The sequence below is a fragment of the Epinephelus moara genome, chromosome 21, assembly GCF_006386435.1.
Source record: "Epinephelus moara isolate mb chromosome 21, YSFRI_EMoa_1.0, whole genome shotgun sequence".
Taxonomy (NCBI): Eukaryota; Metazoa; Chordata; class Actinopteri; order Perciformes; family Serranidae; genus Epinephelus; species Epinephelus moara.
Window position 1 is genome coordinate 25967638 of NC_065526.1, and position 21685 is coordinate 25989322.

General features: G+C 39.1%; 1 protein-coding gene across 10 annotated transcripts in view; it reads right to left on the reverse strand.

The window, feature by feature from the left end:
- Positions 1 to 21685, reverse strand: part of LOC126382988 (piezo-type mechanosensitive ion channel component 2) — a 111305-nt gene that overhangs the window by 81072 nt on the left and 8548 nt on the right. For all 10 annotated transcript variants that reach the window (XM_050033316.1, XM_050033319.1, XM_050033318.1 and 7 more), the window contains exons 2-4: positions 21285 to 21380; positions 11752 to 11877; positions 2538 to 2580 (exon numbers count right to left, since the gene is read on the reverse strand). In XM_050033316.1, the coding sequence (XP_049889273.1) occupies positions 2538 to 2580; positions 11752 to 11877; positions 21285 to 21380 (265 nt within the window). The remainder of the gene's footprint in view (positions 1 to 2537; positions 2581 to 11751; positions 11878 to 21284; positions 21381 to 21685) is intronic.

Sequence of the window (21685 nt, forward strand, 5' to 3'; positions counted from 1 at the left end):
TAAAAAAGCAAAAAAGCTTGAGGTTGTCACTGAGCACTATTTTCCTTTAATCTGTGGTCATGTTCACTGCACTAAAACCCATGAGAACGGATATTACTACGGCAATTATATCTTTCAGAAAACACTACCTGTTCACATGAATGCATGGGAATCTGGATTCTTTCCATTACTCAACTGTTCATTTAATGTGCCGTGTTGAATTCTTCAGCTTTTATATGGAGTACCACCCACTTTAATGAAATCAGGCTTGCTTTTAAACATATTGCTGTTAACAAGTGGGTGAAATTCCATTCAAACAAAAAGGCCATGAGAGAGTGTGTGGTTTTTTTTAAGCGTAACAAACATTACAGCCTTGAAAATTGCAGCCTTTGTTCATATTAAGGCGGTGTGAGCAATAAGCTCTCTTTTCCCTCATTAAACTGCATTAAATAAAGTAAAAAGGGCCGAAACTACTTAAGCCTTTTCAGATTTAATTTGTTTCTTGAGGTATGATAATGCTTATCTACTTCTTATCTGACACTATCTGAATTCTTCTTAAACTAAACACCGTGTTCAGATTATAATAGTTTATGAACAAATAATATTTACATACAGTGTGTTTTTCATTTATCGACTGAAATATGACATTGTTTGATGTCTTGCGGTTATATTGTCGTGAGCAAACAAAGCTTTTGTATCATTTATTATTTGATTAGTCTGCTCACCGCTAAATAAATACCAAAAGGGTTGTTCAAACAGGAAGCTAAACAGTGGCGGCTGACTGTTACCATGACAGCTACAGTAACGTCAGGCTTCAAATGATCCAGTCAGTTGTATTTATGCTGCCCAAGGACACATTTTATGAGGTGTCATGATTGCATGTACAATTAAAGCAAATAAAAATTGTCCTTGAAATGGCTAGCAGCTTTCAAAACCTTTAAAACTCACTTTTATCATCCAAACCAATTTCTATTTCAGTTTTACAACAATCACACACGCATCCTGTGTTTGGCCACCAAAGTGCTTTCTTTACATTTCATGCTGAGCTCCAGGTGTAATTACACTGTTTACAATAAACAAAACATAGTGGTGATCCGGCAGCGCAGGCTGCAGAGAAAAAAGCTGACCAAATGTTTGGATCGAGTTATAAAACAACTGGTCATTTTAAACAGAACCAATCTCATTCTGGCCTTCAATTGATACAAACCTTATAAACGTTAACAAGTTGAAAACAGAGTGCTAATCAACACAATGGAAAACACACACTCAGATAAATAGCTGGGCCTTTGGCTGCTGTTGGCGAGTTTAATCTAATCAAGGACTTCTGTTTCCATGTGCTTTATTGTTGCGAAGCTTCGTGCATCCTCACGTGGATGAAAGAGATGGAAACCATCAGAGCCAGACAAGATTTAGCCAGCAACTTTAATGACTCCTACTTTCCCCCGCTTATCATGTGAGAAAATTACAATAACATTAGCAGGGCTAAGACCTGTCCTCACTGCCTCAGGCTGCAGGGGTAATTACTCTTGAGGCATCAGTGAAAAACTACAATTACAGAGACCACAAAATATGCTCTAAACCATATAAATATTTGGTATTTATAAAGGCTTTGAAAAGGTCAAGCTTGAGGAAACCGAAGGAACTGTCTGGGTAAAAAGACACAACAGCTGTGAATTGTCTTTCTACTTCTATACATCTGGCTTGAACTCTGCATTTTCCTCCATACAGGCCGTAAAAAAGAGAGAGAGCATCCGCCAGTGTGGCTGTAAATATCGTATATTTATCGTATACTGTATATGATCTCCAACACAAACAGGTAAAAGCAGGCGGGATAAAATGTTTACAGCTCTACTTCCGCCACTTACAGTATACTATCCACCGAGGGCTGTTGAGTACTGGAAAAAGGATGTGGCTGAGTTTGGACATTCCCGTACTTAGAAAACCACATCTAACACGATCACGGGGGTGTGAGGAGACGGACACAGCAGCAAAAGCTCTGAAAAATAGGCCTGTCAACTGAATGTCAGACGTAACTGGGTTTAGCGTTCATCAAGAATCCACACAGGGACAGGTTAGGAGCATTTTTAAACCTTGTCAGATGATGGGTCAGTGCTGCTAAATACAAAAAGTGGTGTTTAATGTTATTGTGGGATTGCTATATTTAGGACACTTTGTGCAGATGATGCAACCCTCTTCAGAGGAGGAGAACCACACATCTGATCTTTAACAGGTGAGATTAAAAAATGGTTGTGATTCTTAATAAAAAAGGCAATTTTCCTTTAAAACAAAAACAAGCATGTTGCATAAAGTAAAGTTGTTTTATTGCTGACCCTCCCTTTCATCAGCAAATAGTCACTGAACTGAGTCACTTCCTGAAGAGGCATCTGGATCTCCCAACTGGGAGACATATTCATGCTCAGTTAAACAAAATCCCCACTTATATATTTTATATTGCATAATCATCAAGGGAAACATGATTTAGAAACAGTTTTTACTTTCCATATGTTACGTTAGTGAATGCATTTGTTGTGAAAGTGTTGAATTAATCATTATCTTACCTCTCAAAGCCAATTTGTCTTATGGATTTCTCCCACGTGGAACCTGGACAAAATCATGAAGTTAGTTAGTCAAGATTGATATTGTTGGGCAAAGAAATAATACACTTTTATATCATAGCCATTAAAAACAAATGGTGACATTACAAATCATCAAAAAAAAGGTAAAGGATTTCCACTGTATCCAGAAATAATTTCTATTTATTATTCACTATCCATATAATAGAAAGAATGAAGATCTTTTTCAGCCTTGGACAAAACCATGAATAAAAACTTAAAATGCCTGCTTTAAATCATTTGTAACAGCCAGAGTATTTTTTTCATTTCAGCCAATATTTCATTTTCAGGTGAAGGAAAACAATCAATCTCTGTGCTCACACAGAAAATAAAAACATCTCATGTGAGCTTTGTTTCCACAGCTTGGACTGGTTGAAGTGTTCCTGAACGTCACTCCAGCGCTCAGAGAGAGATTTCCAGGTATTCAACTGGCACGCTGAGAAGAACCGCTGGAGATTGACTTGCCTTTGTTCTACTGCCAGAGAAAACATAACATCAGTTTGTGACTTGAGGATCTCGACTCAATGACATATCGATATATCCGGCTGTTTTGTCTGTGTATAAGGCAACTAATTAGGTGGTGAACTGCTGCAGTGCTGAAGTTTCTGGTTTATGGAGCGCAGTGAGGAGAGTGAAGACGTTAAAACACACTTCAAGTGACTGTAACTCAAGGCAGACAGCAGACACAAGGACTTTATCTGCTGTGTCAACTGTGTGCAAACTACTTTCAGGAGGTTGTTAAGTGTAAAATATGTTTTTGCAGCAATTCTTGTTAAAATAGAGTATGAAATGTTCAATTCTAAAGTAGAAAGAAAAGAAAAGAAAAAACAAAGGCAGAAAACTAAACCATTACCTGTGGGGTGATGGTTTATATCTCTAAAAAAGATTCAGGCTATAACAAATATTTTTTAGAACCTGCTAGCTAAAGTGCTAAGCGTTAAAAAGTACCATTAATCTTTTGCAATTGTGGGTGCTACTTTTTAAAACATAGGTGTCACTTTGGATTAAGGTTTGAGGATAACAGATGACAGCGTAAAGCAGAAAACAACTGTCAAAAGATAAGACAGAAGATGAATAGTAAAAGTGTTTTCTCCTAAATGACATACACACATACACACGAAGTATCCAGTAAAGGAATGAGTCACACTGTTAGGCACTTTGTTAGAAACAGGAAACTGAATTCCACTCAAGGTAAATACAGCAGTAATGGACTGTCAGTGCAAACCCTGTTTTTTCTTTATTACTCATCAGTGAATAAAATGGCTGAAAGAATAGCTTCACTATCACAGATGTTATGTGTTGTGCTGGTTGGGGTAGATGTAGAGGAGAAGAGTGTGGAGGTCGGTTGGTGAATGAAATCAAAAAGTAAATTAACAAAACATCTGTGATGGGAGGAGCCCGCATGACTAACCCCTGACATTAACCTCTGACACCAAACACCCACAGTCGTCCTCCTACTGAACTGTGAAGACACTAGGAGAAACTGTCCACCCCCACACATTTACTCCCATTTACTGCTCAGTGATGGAGGACAGACACTGCTGTAACTGACCAAACTATGGCGCAACACATCACACATTTTAAAACCTCTTACGAATCAGTTATTCCTCTGTGGATAGAGATCTAGAGCTAAATGACATGGCCTAAAATCAATATCACAATCATGTTACAACTTTACCTCAATTTTCTTAAGGTCTTGGTAACACTTTTTTCTGACATCACAGAACTATATTGCGTATTGATAACAGTTAAGATTTACTGAATGATTTGCTGAAAACTGATGTCTTAAAGTATTGTAAATTCACTCATCATATTTCTACATATTAAAAATGATTTAGGGAAATTATTAATAGAAAAACAATCAGTATTCTTTACTCAATAAAGATGATAATGAAGAAGATACATGCTCTCATGTGGCACCTTTTTTAGGCACAATTGTTAAAACACATCCTATATAGCTGCTCTGCGTTGTTGTACAAAGTTGGATTCAGAGCATCACCTTTAAAGAGCGCTTTTTAAAGAAGAACAAGTCCTACACACCCAACTTTTATAAATATCATTTATCTGTTCTAAAGATATACTATGCAGGATTTTTCGTAATGTATAGATTCATACAAATCCCTCTCAATCATCACCTATGACCCACTAAAAGTGTGTGGTGGTGTGCTCATCTGCAGAGCCCGTGCCCTGTGCCTGTATTCTCTTTTTATTTTGCTGTGTTTGCGACATTTCTGGGGGTGTATCCACCAGCTAGTAACAGCACGCCGGTGAAGTCGGGACTTTCTAGAAAAGGTAGCGACAAGGTGACAGAATGTAACCAACACACATCCAAGAGGAAGCTTCAAAAATTGCATACACAGCACAGAAAAAATGCAAATATCGCGAGGCAAAATGCCAAATGGACAAGGTAGGTGGCGGCTGTATCAGCTTTTACATTACAACAAATAGAGCGTTACTACAATACAGTATACCAGTGTAGCAACCAGTGTGGAAAGGAGGGACTAAATCTGAATGTTGTGTTTGCAAACAGTAACCAGTGATTCCTGCATAGTATATCTTTAAGCTAATTTTTGTTTGTTCTATAGCTTAGCAATAGCGTCACTAATCTGCAACCCAGATTGAACCACTAGTAACAAACAATACCAGATAAGGTACGTAACTCCCTGGTGATGTTGGGTGAGGTAGTAGTTAAGTACAGTAGTTAAGTCGTTAAGTTCAGTAGTTAACTGTTTGCTAACATTTTTGCCATAGTTTGTTTTTTGAGAGTTTGTTTTGGAATCATTCTGCTCTCTAGTGGTCAAAAAGATCACAATGCAGCTTTAATTTAGAAGATATCTCCCAAAAATAAACACAAAGGAAAATGAAAACAGAACATGCTGACATAAACAAACTGTGCTGGTGTGCAAAGTTTTAAGAAACAGTGTAAACAAATGTAATGCAGCCAGCCAGTGCTATATTAGATTAACTCTTCACTATACAGTTTTTGCGCCTCTGGTTTAATTAACTATTTGTGTTATTTACAAGACAAATAATTTAAAGTTAATATGGTGGCTTGCACAGGAGATTAGGTCCACTGATGTTGTTGTAATCTCTAATGATCACTCACAAAGGTTGATAAAGTTCATGGATTACTTAATGCCCCATTTAAACCTTCAAGTAAAAACTCAGCTTCATATATCAGCTCAGTGACCACAGGCAAAACAGAGTCTGTTTCAGAAACTCCCAAGTCCAAACATCTGCAACACTTAAGTTCATCCAGCCCAAACTGAGCTCACAGGTGTAAGAGGAAACTGATATCATCCACTAAGAATGCCAGAGGTAAAGTCAGGTCAGTCTGATCCATAGGATGAGGAGAGGAATACTGTGTAATGCAGCTTGAACTCAGCTTGGAGACTTCTGGAAAAGAGTGAGACTTTCTGCCTGTCAAGGCAGGGCCGCTTTCCACCCCAGCTGAGCACCAAAAATACCTGTCCTCAGACTTTATGTGAACATCATAAAACACCCTTTGTACTTGCTGGGCCGTTAACCTCTCAGCACAGCATTTCTTTGCACTCTCTCCTCTATCTCAGGGGCCTAATGCCAGTTGCCCTTTTCCTGCAGAGACTGGTGATATGCAGCGTCAACATTTCAGCACGTCATGACTGTAATAGGAACAATCAGTATGCCGAGGGAGAATTCAGTAAATGTCTCACATTTGGGGAATGGTGGGCAGGATATGTGTGGATATGGAGGGAGATAAAGGTCAACAATGCGTTTACTGGATTTAATGACGGCTATCCCCGAGGAACTTGTCACTAAACAGCAGTTCAACAGGCCGTTTACTCCTTATGAGCTGGTGAAATATCCATTGCCATCAGATATAAACCAATTCAAACTTGCAAATCCTTTTTTCATGGTTTGTTTTTACCTACTTATTCACCAGATGGGTCCCCATCCGTTGCTCCTGAGGACAATGACAGCCAAAAAGTTTAGACAATCACAGGAAAATACTTGGTATCTGCTGCTCTTTGACAGTTACTAATACAAATGCATGACTGTGCTGACTCGACATGGTGGGAACTGCATTTACAAACATAGGAATGACGGATGATGACTCCAAAGGAAGCCGGCCCCGGTTCATCTGGCGACCAGTCACTGACCTGCTCTAACAGCTGGAGGTGTTAGCTTCTTTGGAAAGGTTTTCTCATTCATACTCAACTCAGTTTACTGCTCTAATGGTGTATTTGGCTATGGCGAATAGAGGAAATTATACAAAGTTATCTGGAGGAAGGATAACCGCCTCACCGCAAAAGGACGACTCCTTGTTTATACGTGACTGCCAAAAGGAAAAGGGTGTCAAGGGGCTAAATGCCAGATACAGAAATCTGAGATAAGGCCTTAACTCAGAATGCAGGCGGCGGATCAAGTAATGTTTGACTTCCTGTTGCATATGGAGCCCAAAAATAAAAATAGGGATAGGATGACTTTAGGAAGTCGAAATCCAACAATATGTATACAAATCACCCCAGTGGTGCCGTGTAAATGTTGTCACTTTACAACACAATACTGACTTTGTGTGACTTTTTTAATGGCATTCTTAAGTGTCACTTCAGCTCAGTATGAAATTTTTCATTGTGAGTGTGCAACGTTATATTTCTCCACCCTGTGCCTCATTAATTGTCAAATGACAGCTGGGATCCACCAGATGTTCCCTTTAAAGCAGTGCCTGAGCACCCCAGTGCTCATACAGGGACTTTGCTAAATGTTGCAGATAATTACTCAAGATGTTATGCATTCAAAGTGCCAACGGACCTTAATGAAATATAGTCTGAAATGAAACCCTGAATACTCTGACTTGCAGGTAAAGCAGATTCTTTTAGTTATGAAAATGTTTGTAAGTGTTAATATGGTGTTTATGGTTATTTGTCTAAAGCAGGTGTCTAGACAGATTTAATCCTATTCTTAAAATAGAAGGCTGGTGATATTCTAAATTTTTTTTATTGTCGATAAACCCCTGGAAATGACCAAAACCGACAATGTCTACGCTGACAAGCCCGTTCGTTCCAAATGAAGACGTAAAACTTCATCTCTTAAAGCTATTCGGAATTTTTATGATAACTTTTTGCCATATTTGTTGAAACTGTCTCTACATTCATGGAGTATTATATGAGACAGATAGTCTGTGAAAAAAAATCATGTCCCTCCTTCTTCTACTGCCTTTAAAAGCATTCACGAATCTTCAAAAACACGCCAAAAACAACCAGTCAGAGACGAGGAGTCTCTAACGCAGCTGTCAATCATGTGACTCACTGCTTGTGAACTGCGGTCAAACTGTCAAACTAGATATGAATATGAATCAAGATTCTTTTCCTGTATTGCTGATTTCTTGCTTCAAGAAAGATTCTGTTTCCAGAAACAGAATCTTGGTTCATATTTGATAAGTGCTGACTAAGTTTGACAGTTTGACCAGAGTTCACAAGCAGTGATTGACATTAATGGCAACTGTGTTAGACTCCACACCTCTAATCGGTTGTTTGCGGTTGTCTGCAATATGTACAAGGAGGGACAGAAACATGATTTTTTTCCCCACATTTTATCTGTCTCGTGCACTACTGTGTGGATATAGACAGTGACAGTAAAGTTACCAACTACAGCTTTAAGCCCAGTGGTGCTCAGAGCTAAATGCTAATGTGGGCATGTTAACATGTTCACACTGACAATGCTAAGATGCCGATTTTTTACATTTAAAATGCTAACCATGTGCATCATCTTAGTTTAGTGTACTAGCATGCTAACATCTGCTACTTAGCACAAAACACACAGTACAGTTCATCCTGAAGGGTGCATGACACTATATACTGCATTCAAAACTATAAATTTCATCCTCATTGTTGGTTTTGGTCTTTTCATGATCTGTTAACCATTGACCATTGGTTTTTGTGCACAAACATGTTTCCTAATCTACACATAAAAATCAGTGAGGCAACCAATCAATCAGTTGGTTGACTGGTATGAAATTAAAGCTTTTTAAAGTACATTATGTAAGATTCACGTAATGCCTTAATTTGTTCACAATTTAGGTGCTTTCACACACGTAGTTTGGTTCATTTGGCCTGGGCCAAGAGGAAAAAATTATATATTGTTGTATTTTAGTTGTGGTTCAATTCCTGTTTAAACTGGCTTTTTACAATTCAAGAGAAGTAAACATGAAGTTATACAGACAGACAGGTAACTCAATGATAGGACAGTTTTGGCGATTGTCATCCTGCATCATCAGGACCCACGTGAGGAAATCAAATTCTGGCGACTGACAGAAGTTGATGTAGCAATTAAATACTTATGGTATATATATTTATGTTTCTTAGTGTCACAAACAGCTCTCGAAGAAATAACTAATTATAAGCATTATTAGTATTATTAGAGTGCAAGTTGCCTGTGTGTAATTCAGGGCTCATTGTGGGACCACTGTCACACACTTTTTAACAGGCGTAATGACCTGACAAAGTAACCTACAAAGAGTCAGATACAAGCACCTTTTAATCAGGTAAAATACCTGTGCTGACCTGTGTGTGTGTTACCATGGTCATCAAATGTATAAATAGGTGTTACAAATCAACTGTAAGATAGTAGACATATTTGATGACCAGCGATGGATTTAGTAGTAGTTTAGCTTTTGATATCATGTTAAAATCACATATCTGCTATCACAAAATCCTGCAGTTGATTCATTTATTTTCACACCACAAACAAACTGCACCATAGTTTGCTCGGAAGCGGCTGTTTGGTCCATACTAGGGTTTGACTGACAGCTTTCACATCAGCCCAAACAAACTGTACAATGTGATAAAACGCTCCAGGGTTTGGTTGAAACAGACCAAACAGCTCAAGTGTGAAAGCATCCTTACAATCTTGTTATCTAAGTATCCATTGCCTAATGCAATACACTGATTATAATACAGATAAAAAGATAATACATAGATAAAAACAGCAGAAGGATAGAATGTCTGCTCTCGTCACACTAGGGTTTGATCTGCCAAAAACTGACGCCTTTTAGTAATAAAGATTTCCTTGAGTGAATATTTAGTCTACCCTCTCTGAACGCCTCTCTGTTTCTGCCTGAGGCGATAAGGTTCGTTCTGCCTCCTGAGCGAAGTTGGCTGGACTTCGACAGTAGAGAGCAAGTTACCTCCATTAGCAAGAATAAGCCATTAGAACACAAGGTCAGGGTCTGTCCCGTCTAGACACATTCAAATTTTACAGTTTGATACAGAGTTTCATGAGAAGCCCAAGGCCAACTATTAACACCTTCCCAACACTGAGTCAGTAGCTTACAGTGTTTGCTTTACTGGCAACAAGAATCTCTTTTTTTTCTATGTCACCATATGGCATAAAGAAGCTAATTACACTGAGGAATGTGTTAGATTCATAAATCTTTATGACGTGACAAAATGCAATAAGAGTGAGGATATTTCTAGAAATTGTTAATCATTATTAAGGAGCATATTTGACCTTATCCTGCAAATACAGCTTGTCCTCACTTAGTTTTTCTGGACGGAAACTTTCCCTCTCCACCTTCTTTGGTGATATACAGCTCTGTGACACTGTATCAATAGCTCAGGTCAGAGTTTAAGCACAAAAAAGCCTGTATGATGGATGGGAATCACATGTGTGGCCCAACAAGAACAGATCTCAAATGAGTGAGCTGTCACGGTTAGGGAGGGTTCATTCCTGCTTTGACCACCTGAAACTGTATTTATTAATGGCACTTTGTCTCAACTGTCCAACCCTGTCATCACAGGCACTTCTCAGGCCAAGAAATGAGACCACATCATCCCTATCCTTGCATTCTGACAGTGGCTCCCAGTTCATTTCAAAATTAACTTCAAAGTCCTTCAAACTGTGCACAAATCCCTCTGTCGTCTCGCCCCTTCAGATATGTCTGAACTTCTCACCCCTTACACCACCACCAGACCCGTAAGATCCACCCACTGGGTTGGCTGTGCCTTGTTTGTGGAAAAAAAAGGCTGGGGACAGGGCTTTTTCTGTAGCAGCTCCTCGGCTCTGGATTAGCCTGCCGGAGGCCTGAGTCTGTTGATGCTTTTAAGATACACCTTCAGAACCATTTTTATTCTCTCTAACCTGTTTTGCTTTTTTAAGTGCTATATAAATGAAATGTACTTGAAACTTGAAATTGTCTCCAAACAATTATGTTTTTAGACTTCTCACTTACAAAGGCAAATGTGTTTGAAAGTGCAAAGTCACCAAATGTTCATACAACATATCTGTAAAAGTTTACTGATAGAAATTTTAATTTGTTTCCCCTAAAATATCCACTAAATATTCCCTCTGATATATGTTACCACATTCTGGGGCTATGGTGGCTACAGGAATAGCCATAAAAACCAAAAGAACTGTGACTGGTGAGTTTGGGCTGCTTCTGTTTTCTATGATGCCAATAGAGGTTGTTAGGAATGAAGGCAACATGAAGCTTAGAAAAAGGAAGTTTAAAAAAATAATAATTTTCTCAGTAACAAACATCCAGTAAAGCTATTTACACTTCATACCTTCTGTTTGCCATGATTGTCACTTTATCACAGTAAATGAAACTATGTAAATTTGGCAGCAGCACAAAGAAACAAGGCGGACCAGCCCAACCATTGTTCATATCACATAAGTAATGAAAGACAGTTACTATGAGGAATATAATTAAAGCAATACTAAAGCTAGTGTTGCAGGAACGCCATAAACGGGAGAAATTTATCAGTACTGGAATCTACAGGACTTCCTTCATCCCCTTGCATCAATTATAAATCCATCTTTAGGCTCTTGCAGCACTTGGTTAAGGTTAGGGAAGAGGATGGTCTTGTTTAATACTAAATAACTGACATTGCCTACATACAAACATATGTGGCAAACCCACTGGTGTATATGTTTTTCAATACCAAAAGTTTAAAGGGGCTGACTGTGGCTTTATTAGTCGGTGCATTTTCTAAAAACATACAAGCGTGTTCTTGTATGTCTTTCAACAGGTTTGCATGCACCAAAAACTGAAATCAGTCAAACCTTTCTGCACCTTCTTTGTTAATTCTTGACCTGTTGGTTGCTTTGATTTCAAAACACACAACAAACATCACCACCTTTAAAGCCTTGAACCATAAAGGCTGCAGTGTACTGTACTCACAGTTGAAGTCAGAGGCGATGGAGTTCCCGGCCAGAAGGCTGTTGACGGTAATCTGATAGATGATGTGGAGCAGCAGGAAGGACATACTGGTGAAGCAGAGGGACTGCAGCAGACGCCCTGTGTGGCCTGGAGGAGAGCAGCTACAGTGAGTTCACCAACACCACCACCACTGAGGTTAAGGATTTCCACATGTTATTTCTTCCGTTCATGCACTAAAACACCAGAAAAGGTCTCTTTGCTTTGCTTTGTGTCTTTTTTTAAGGCACAGAGAACTTTGTCTGAAAGGATTGAAACATTAATCCTTTTTGAGTTGTGCAACATTAAAAAGTACCTGATATTTCTGAATTCTCACAGTGCTTTCAGGGCAGAGCAAGGAGAACAACGATCCATATTCATGTGATCAGCTGGGAAGGCTGAAGCTGTTTTGAATGAATTAGTAAAAAAAAGGTGAAGGTGACTGGGAGAGCACCCAAGGGGGATTTTCTATGGATCGTAATACATATCCTGGTTAAGAGCTGGCAACACTAGCACACAGCAAAGCTTATTTCTGTTGAAAAGTCAAATAAACATTCTGGTGGACCACAAAACCTCTAATTCTCTCTAATTCATTCTAGAAAGAGCAAAACCTGCTTTTATACCTGATTTGATTCTTTGGTTTCTTGGCTTTTGTGGCTGTTCGTGTGCGCAAGAAATGCCTTGGCTGTCCACAACGATGAGGGCAGCGCACACGTGGGTGTTAACTGACCTGGTGTCTTTTTTTAATGTAGGTAAAGAATACAGCTGTCAGTGGACATTACTGATCCTGGGAGGGAAGGATGAGAGCAGTCTGAGGAGCGGCCACAGCTGCTCAACACATGGCTGTTTTATAGAGCACCTACAGGTATTTGGGATAATTTCAGGAGTTGTTATGGTGATAATTCTCTACAGTAGGATTTCTCAGACCCCCTCTTATTGCAAAAATAGAAATGTTTATTCTCAGGGAATAACAACTTTGATGGGACTCTTCTTCGTTGATGAAGAATTGACAGTAAAGCTTCTTATAAACCGATAAAGGTTCAACTGTCCTACATATCTGCACGGTTTGGTCCACTGGTTATTAACAGGGCAACTTCTCGATCTCATTAAATTTACTGCATCCTTGCGGGGAACACATAACAGTTTTACTATAGTGTATTGCACAATATCCTGGCTAAGGTAAAGCGCTACTGCTGAGCCTCAGGCCATTGAGGGCTAACCTTATCAAATGTGTGCAACAACAGTCCATGGCAGGCAAATTAAATGTTGAAGTGAAAGCAATTTGTGCTAATTTCCCATTGTAACTCCCTGGGTTTTCACAAAGTGGGAAAAGAATGCTTGTAAATAAAAATAGGTATGAGGACTGTTTCCGAGCTTCTCCATCCAAATTGGTCCAAAAAGCTCTGGACAACACAACCACTTTGGCTCATTGGCCTCCCTCCCCCTCTTTTTTTATTTGTAATGCAGCAATTTTTGTTGTGTGACCACCATCTGTATCGGTTGCCTGACACTCATCTTGAATTAGTATTTTGCATTACTTCATTATTTAGTCTCAAAGCGTTGTCCCAAGAGTGCTTTTTAAAGGTTTCCAAAGAAGAGGGCATTGTTCAGTTTCAACAGTTACTGCTTTTTCCCCTAATCAATCATAGAATCGTGTCCATCTGACAACATTCAGACCTGATTTAATCACATGGTGCTGCCAAATCACAGTGTCAGACTGGGCCAATTAAATGTTTTCAGTGCAATCACTGGATCCTTTTGAGAACTCCCTGCCAGCAGTGGTGGAATGTAACTAGGTACATTTACTCAAGTACAGTACTTTACTACTTGAGTATTTTTATTTTATGCCACTTTATACTTCTCCATTACATTTTGGAGGCCAGTAGAGTACTTTTTTACTCCACTACATTTATTTGACAACAATAATTAGGCCACTAGTTACTTTTGGTCAACGTATAAATTATGATGTCTTATTATGGAGTAAGCTACCCAGAAATATTAAAAGTAGCTAATATTAGCTCCACCTTTAGCAACATTAGTGATTGCTTACATATAAATGCTTCATGAATTATAATCCACTGTCCAGGGATATTATTTATATTATTCTGAAAGGGCCATTCTGTATAATGAGTACTTTCACATTTACTTTCACATATTTTCTCTACTTTGTAGAGAAAATATGTGTATGACTTGCTTGATCTTTTTATCATTATGAAGTAAATGTTGATTGCTCCATGAAATGGCCATAGAATAACAACATCACCAGCATTTAGACTGGTTCCCTACAAGCCTTGATTTTACTATGTAAATTGACCCTTAGCTAGGGTCCACCCTTTTCTAATGGTCTGCCAAGCTGTTGGAGCTATCATGGAGACCACACTGTCAAACTGCAATCCCTGAAGAAATATTATCAAATTTTTAGAGAGAGAGAAAAAGTAATTTCAGAGAGAAGCAGGCATTATGCATTTAAAGGGTATATCCAGGAGGCCAAAACAGGTTAAAAAGGTAATTGCTGTTGTGCTAAAGCAGATCACAGTGTTAAAGTAAACCACCACATCACCTGGCGATCGGGACAGAACACAATGAAAATAAAGGGAAAATTTGCTGATATTCAACAAACTATGTGTCATTGCAGTGTGTGCAGATGAACAGTGTTTGCAGAGCCGCATAACTAAACTAAGCAGCTGCTTACAGCCACATGGTGAACACACGGCCCCCAGGGTCCCACAAACAGAGCAGGGCAGCCCGACGCCCACTACTTTAGTTGTGTAAGGTGTATCTGCAAATTAAGCAAGGCCCCACCTCCACCTTGTGTCAAAGCAGGTGTCAGTGTTTACAACTTCCATGAGAGGATGAGAGGGAACTATCGTTCTGGTCACTAAAAGTGGAAAAAAAACACTGTGAGAGTGAATTGCAGGAACAGCAATCAGGTAATCTGTGTTTTCTCATCTCCAAGATTGATGTCAGCAAATTACAGTAACATTAAGCTGTCTTTCCTGCTAACGTGATTCTCTCAGTCTGTCTGTGTCCTGCTGGTTTGCCAGTCACTCCCAGGCTGTGTTCTGTCACGTTGTGACTGACAAAAGTGAGAGTGAAATACACACATTTACTGTGTTTGATAAACGGCAATGGGCAACAGTGTTTATAAACTGCAGATATAAAAGATAACCTCGTTGTGTGTGAGCATGCATAAATGTGCCAAGCCATTGTATAGTTTTATATATGAAAATGTATCAAAGGAAATCTGGGGGAATAGTATTGTTATCTATAATATGCAGGTGCTATGCTTCAATTTGTCAGTGGGGGAGATGATTCAGTAAATCCACCAGACTTAACAGAATATTTTTTAGATATTTTAAATGTATGTTCTTTACTATATGGTTGCCTTGTACATCATGTCTTTTTTCATGCCTTCTTTTTATCATATCCTTTATCAGACAGTGAGATTCAGCCCTCTCAGATTAGAACACAATACTCAGATGTGCATCAAACCTTAACCAGATCAAACAAAGGGCCCTGAGAAGGACCATTCATGGGTTAGGGGGATAAAAGACAAATACTGTAATCACTGTATAAAATTTGAAGATAGTGTTGCTGCAAATAGGTCCCACTTTAGTCTTCATATGTTTATTTGTACATTATGAGTGCTTTAACTAATATTTACAATACACATATGTTGGTTTAGTGCCATGAGAAGTGGCAACCAGTTACTTTCAGGAGTAAAGCAAATCCACTTAGGCCCCCCAAATTCTAGGGCAGGCCCTGGGTGTTTGGCTTCCCCCCATGCCACCAGCACCTGGGCCTCCACCCAGAAGTCCAAGGACAGCCAAACACTGTTCGCACACACTGCAATGACAAACAGCTGGTTGAATATCAGCAAAGTTTTTTTCCTCAAGTGTTCCTGTAAAGCAGGGTAGGTTTTTATTCACTGTTACAATGACTAAAAAGCAAAAGCAGCATTTGTTTATATTCAGCATACCTTCAGTTGCTAGCTAAGCCTACACTTTTCAGGTTTTGATTTAACAAGTATCACTATTACACATGCCCCAGGCACAACATGTAGCACAAAATCCACAAAATTAGCCTGAAAATGAAGCAAATCTGAAACATCTGTATAAAAGTCAATAGAGCACAGCCGTGTAGTTATCAGATCCTTGTTAGAGCTGACTGACTGGCCATTCTGCGTTCGAAGGGCGGGACTTAGCAAAGGGTTAATTCTGTGGGCTGAATTTACGGCACAAAAAAGTGCGTCAACCATTGTGCAACCAAAACAGAAGTAGGATGGCACTTTTTGTTTTACCCCGTAGCTACCGGTAGCTATCCCCAGAAACCAAAGAGTATCAGTTCTTTGCGGTTACTGTCCTCGGTAATGGAAATGGCAGACAGCAGAACAACCAAAGTGACTGTGGAGACCAGTTGATAGGCTCTGAGGAAAATGGAAACCAATCTGACTGCTGTCTTTGCGACAGCAGCACCCACAATAATAGCCTATTACTTGGAACCGCCAAAAAAAGTTAAAAAAAAGTTGAAAAGTCGTCATTGTCTGTATTCGATGCAAATACCTGTGCACTTTTACATAAGTATGATTTTGAATGCAGGACTTTACTTAAAACAGTATATACTCTGGTATTGCTGCTTTTACTCCACTCTTACATATTCTTCTTCTACCACTGCCTGCCAGACAATACAAAGGAGAAAACTGTCTCAAGTCCTAAAAAGGTTTGAAGAAGATGGATTTTTTAAAAAGCCAAACTAGGAGATGCGTTAAAGCCAGACACCCTCTGTTAGAAGTCTACTACCTAAAACATAAACCTGATAAATCATCCATAACATCAAATATTTATACAAATTCATGCAACGGTACTAAAATACTCCCCAAGGGGAAATTGTCATGTCGGTGCCCATTCAACAAGGCATATAGCACCTACTGTAAAGGCTCTTAAAATGCCTGCTGCCCATATGAGAGCAACAGTTTAGATTTTGTTCACCTCCACTGAGAATTGAATGCCTTCAAGGGGATGTGGAGCCAAATACTGCAATTACGACATTAGAGAGTAAATCACAAACAACAACAACAAGTTGCATAAGATATTGTTTCTCTCCAGTTAGGACTGGAGTCTTGTACACTGACATGTCCTTGGGCATATCGCGCTGCTGTGGCTTTTTAAAGTAAATTACACCTAATGAATTATTCATGTCTAACATTTGGTTTGAATTAACTTTACAGATTTAACTGCCGCATGTCCTTTTGAGATTCAACAGACAAAATGAAACAGACCATCAAAACAAAGCACTGAATTTAGGTCAATCCCTCTCCTAACTCCATCTAAAACAATTCAAAAATGTAGTCTCTTTTCTGCACGATCAGATGTGTAATGTTGTGACTTTGTCCTGGACGGTTTTCATGCGTTAATTAAGTGAGCAATTTAAATGCCACATACCATAGCCAGGAGGCAGGAGATAACTGTCAAGTTGTAACTACAGATTCTGATTATCTGCTCAAGATTATATTCCCTACATAATTAAAGCCACAGTGTAGTAATTACTTTAAAACTACTTCTCATCCTAAATGTATACAATCTGAAGTTAAAAGGACAATTGATAATTAAATAGAACACATAAATGTTGGCAGCGCAATCACAATCATCCTCAACCATAACCAGCTGTTATTTAAAAAGTCTATAAAATCATGTGGTGCTTAAAACTAAATCCCTTTTCCCTCAATAATCTGACAAATATTTACTTAAAATAACCTGCAATGACAATAGTTTCCAATCATTTCATAATCAGTCAAAAATAATCCTGTTACTAAGACCCTGCTTGCTCAAACTTCCTCATACCGCTTCTCTCTCAGCCGGCAGTTCCCTCCCTGATGACAGACAGCTGAGGCAGACAGATGTCCTGGCAGGTGTTACACTAGAAGAATAACTACTACTTTCTGCACCTGAGGCAACTTACATGTGTGATGTTCTTTTCTTTTGTGTTTTTGCTGCTGTACACGATCATGCTACAGTAAACACAACAATGCCTGGTTAAAGGTTATATAAATAAAAGCTGCCAACTTCAGTTCACAGGCACGGCCTCCTCGACAAAAAGAGCTTCGGTGCTTCAGTGAGATCTTATTGTTTATTTTAGTTTATCAAAAATGAGAACAAGAGTGAATGAGCTTAAGATTCAGAGCCTTAAAGAAGTTTTTCACTGCTGGAAATATGGTCTTTTCATAAAGCTACACTGTTATGGAGGAAAAAGATGCAAATACTGGTGCGATACAACTAGAGAAACAGAGGAAAAGGGCTGTGGCATTCACTTTTGCTCAAGAGGCACAAAACCTACCTGAATGCACTGTGCTTTACTATATTAATAAATGCTCCCACTGATGGGTGACGTAATACAAGCTTGGCCATTCTGCTACAGAAAACAATATGGCAGCCAACCGGAAACAAAGTATCTCGAATTAAAGTTAAATGGTGAGCTAATATCTGTACCAGAAACACTGAAATAGTTTTACAGTCTGACCTCAGTATTTTCAGCCACCATTTTTACAGTACAGGAAACAGTATGTCACCTGCTCTTGTTCACAAATTCTCATGTTACAGCCAAACAATTCACTAAACTATGTTTCTGACAACATTTTAGGCAAGAAACAGGCAAGACAGTAACAGAATCTTGGTTCAAATTTGATTTAAATCTCCCTTGTGTTACAGTTTGGGGTTGGGTCTCTCCTTGAACCACAGATTGTAGCAACAGCCCTAGAGCCAGCAAAAATACGCAAGATGATGCAATACACTCAATCAGCGGATTTAAGCTGTGAGATGAGTAGGGAGATCTGAGTGCTGGTAAGATGGAGCAAAGTTTACCATAATTCCTTTACACATATTACCCACACTGTTAGGACACAAAGCTGGTTGAAATTTGGCAAAGTACCCCTTTAAGAAGTTGTTCTACTGTGAGGTGGGACAGTGTTGTACTATTTTGATTACCTTTAGATGACCATATTCTTCAAACATTTAAAAGCTTTTGTAGACTGGCTCTTTTAGTTTGGAAATATAAAAACATTAAGCCTAGTGAATTATTTTTAATCATACAACAGCCTTTAATAAATAGCATTCAGACGTTGTTTTATGTCTGTTGATTTCATTTTGAATCTTGCGCCACCTGTTCTGCCAGGACACATCTGTTTGGGGAAAACCTCAACTGGCAGAACGCATTCATGCATGCATTCTCAACTCTAAATGTAAACTTCAGTGAATTACCGTGTACCTAAAGGAATTACGGCAACCCCAGGAGAACGGCCGTGAGCTGGTTCCTCTCAGCTGCTCACTTCAGACAGTCTCTTATGTCCCTTTATCTTAGGTTTATCTAACACAACCATCACATCACTGGCTGTTTGATAGTCGAGCTGAAAACTCGTGTAATCTATTAATATTTACAAGCACAGGTTTGTGGGTTTGATGAGTAGAGTTGAAGGTGAACAGGTATGCTCGAGCTGTAAGCGAGCAGCTGAGCGGTGGTGCTAATTTGCATATCCATAGATCTGCAAATACTAATCAAGGCAAAGGTGTAGAGTTACATCTAAGATATTAGACAACATGAAGGGATTTTTTTTTCATAGTAAAAAATAGAAAAACATGGAATTTCAATGAACAGAGATGAGTTTTTGGGGGTGTTAATCAATGCTCGGAATTTAAGAAATTACATACTCTACATTTGTAGCTCTGCTTGAGTTTGATTTGTCATGTCTTGGTGGTGTTAACGTGTCAGATATTTGGGCAACAAGTAGGGGTACAGGATATTTGGGCTACAGGCCCACTTCATGTTTTAGACTAACAATGGCTCATTTGTGCTCAATGTTAGAGACGTTTGCGGACATGGACGGAGCCTTCTGTCCGTTCTCTGCGTTCATTTCGGCCATAATTGTGCACGTTTTCTGAAAGCTTGCGGATATGACAAAATGGACCAGTCCCACAAGAGATTGTGGGGAAAGTATAGCATAGTTTAAGTGAGATATGATTGAAGGACACGACAAAGAAAATTAAAAAATGGTGGAACAGAAAGACTCAGTGATATAGTAAAAAGAATTCTCCATCCACATGTTGCGATGTATTTAATGGCCTCAGAGACCACAACTGTCTACAACACTGCCTCCATTAAATGGTACATCACTAGGACCTCTTATAATGTTGCCATGTTTGTTGTCGTCAGAAACTTTTGACTCTGCGGTCTACTACCACCTATTAAATGTATCTATACCAACATAAAGAACACATGAAAGTATGTTGGCAGTGACGCTTACGTTTTAATTTAAAGTATCTGCTTTCGTAAGTAAGTATAAATGAGCCTTTCGACAGTCTTCATATTTATAAAAAGGACCGTGTTAACTGCCATGGGTTGACCTACGTTTGAAGTCAACGGCTATCAGATGCATGAACACTGAGCTTTACTAGAAGACTTCTCTCTTTAACTATTGATGAGAGTGTAAGTGGTCCACTTTCTCTGCTCCCTCCTCTCCCTCTCTTCCTCCTTTACTTCCTGATTGTTATTTCAGCTGGAGAAGAGCAGAGACGGCTCTCGGACTGGATGTTGTTCCCTCCACCAATATGGGTTTATGTATTATTAAACACTGCATGTGGTCTTCTACAGAAACCCACATTACGTGTGTTGTGTTTTGCGGTGAGGGGAGTGCATAAAGGCGCGGCTGAAGTTGGTGACTGCAATCCACATTCATCATCTGTAAGGAGAACAGTCACCTTGGTCTCATAAAGATCAGCCTCAGAGGTACTGTACAAGGTTATTTTCTTTCGATCACGAGTGGCCAATGCATAGTCGCCGAAGGACGATGTGGAAGATAGCTCACCAATTTAGGGGTGGCTTTCATTAATTGAACTCTTTTCTAAACCAAAATACCAAAGAGTTTAAATAGCAACCTTCACATCAACTGAATTAACTAATAACACTCTTGTCAAATGCATGCAGATTATGGTATTACAAATTAAACCCATCTAAGGAATCTGTGGAGCCTTAGGAGCAACTTTTATATCCCCTTCGATAATTGAAGTGGTTAGCCATTATCAAAAACAGCCCTCATCTCAATTTTTGTTTTTTTTTCTCAGCAGCTTGTGTGTTCAGTTTTTTTAACATCAACATAGACATTATTTGTGCAAATAAACCAAACCTAAACCTAAAATATTAATTTTCATCAAGTGGACATCAGATCAGGCCTTGATAGATCACATCGTTCTATCTCAGATCTGGCTGGCCGTGGATCATTTTTATTATTACAGATGGACTCATGCCCACACTAACTGATATTACCTTTCATGGACTGAACTATGTGCCAAATCCATCCTCATCTCAAGGAAATTCAAGTCCCCTGGAGAAGGACTGGTGTACATTACAGAGAACAATATTGCAATTCAAACTGGAAGCTTTTGGGAAACAGTCAAGATTCTTCAGGTGATGGACGAAGCCAAAGCAATCAAAATTGAAGTATCAAAGAAGAGTTACACTTTAGATCTTACCCTGCATTGTTGTGCTTGTGGGCTCTGCAAAGAGTGGGATAAGCAGGAGATAGATGAGGTAGACGAAGGACAGGGCATTGTACCTGAACAGGCAAGCTGCAGAAACAAAGACACAAATGCAGATTAAACAGCAAATCCACCGTTTGATTAAAATAAACAATGGTCCGTTTGAATACCACTCGTGAGCATTGCATAACGTTTAACAGTAAATAAAGTGCAGGAGCTGGCAGTTGTAACAAGCTGCCTGATGAGGAGTCGTCATTGAGATCAACTAAACACAGATTTGAGAGAAACATGTGGTGAAACTCATTAAAATGTTCCTGATGTAGAAAAGCTGCTCATGGTCATAAAAAGCCAGAACATTCCTCTAACCAAACTTTACACTCAGAAGCCTCATTATC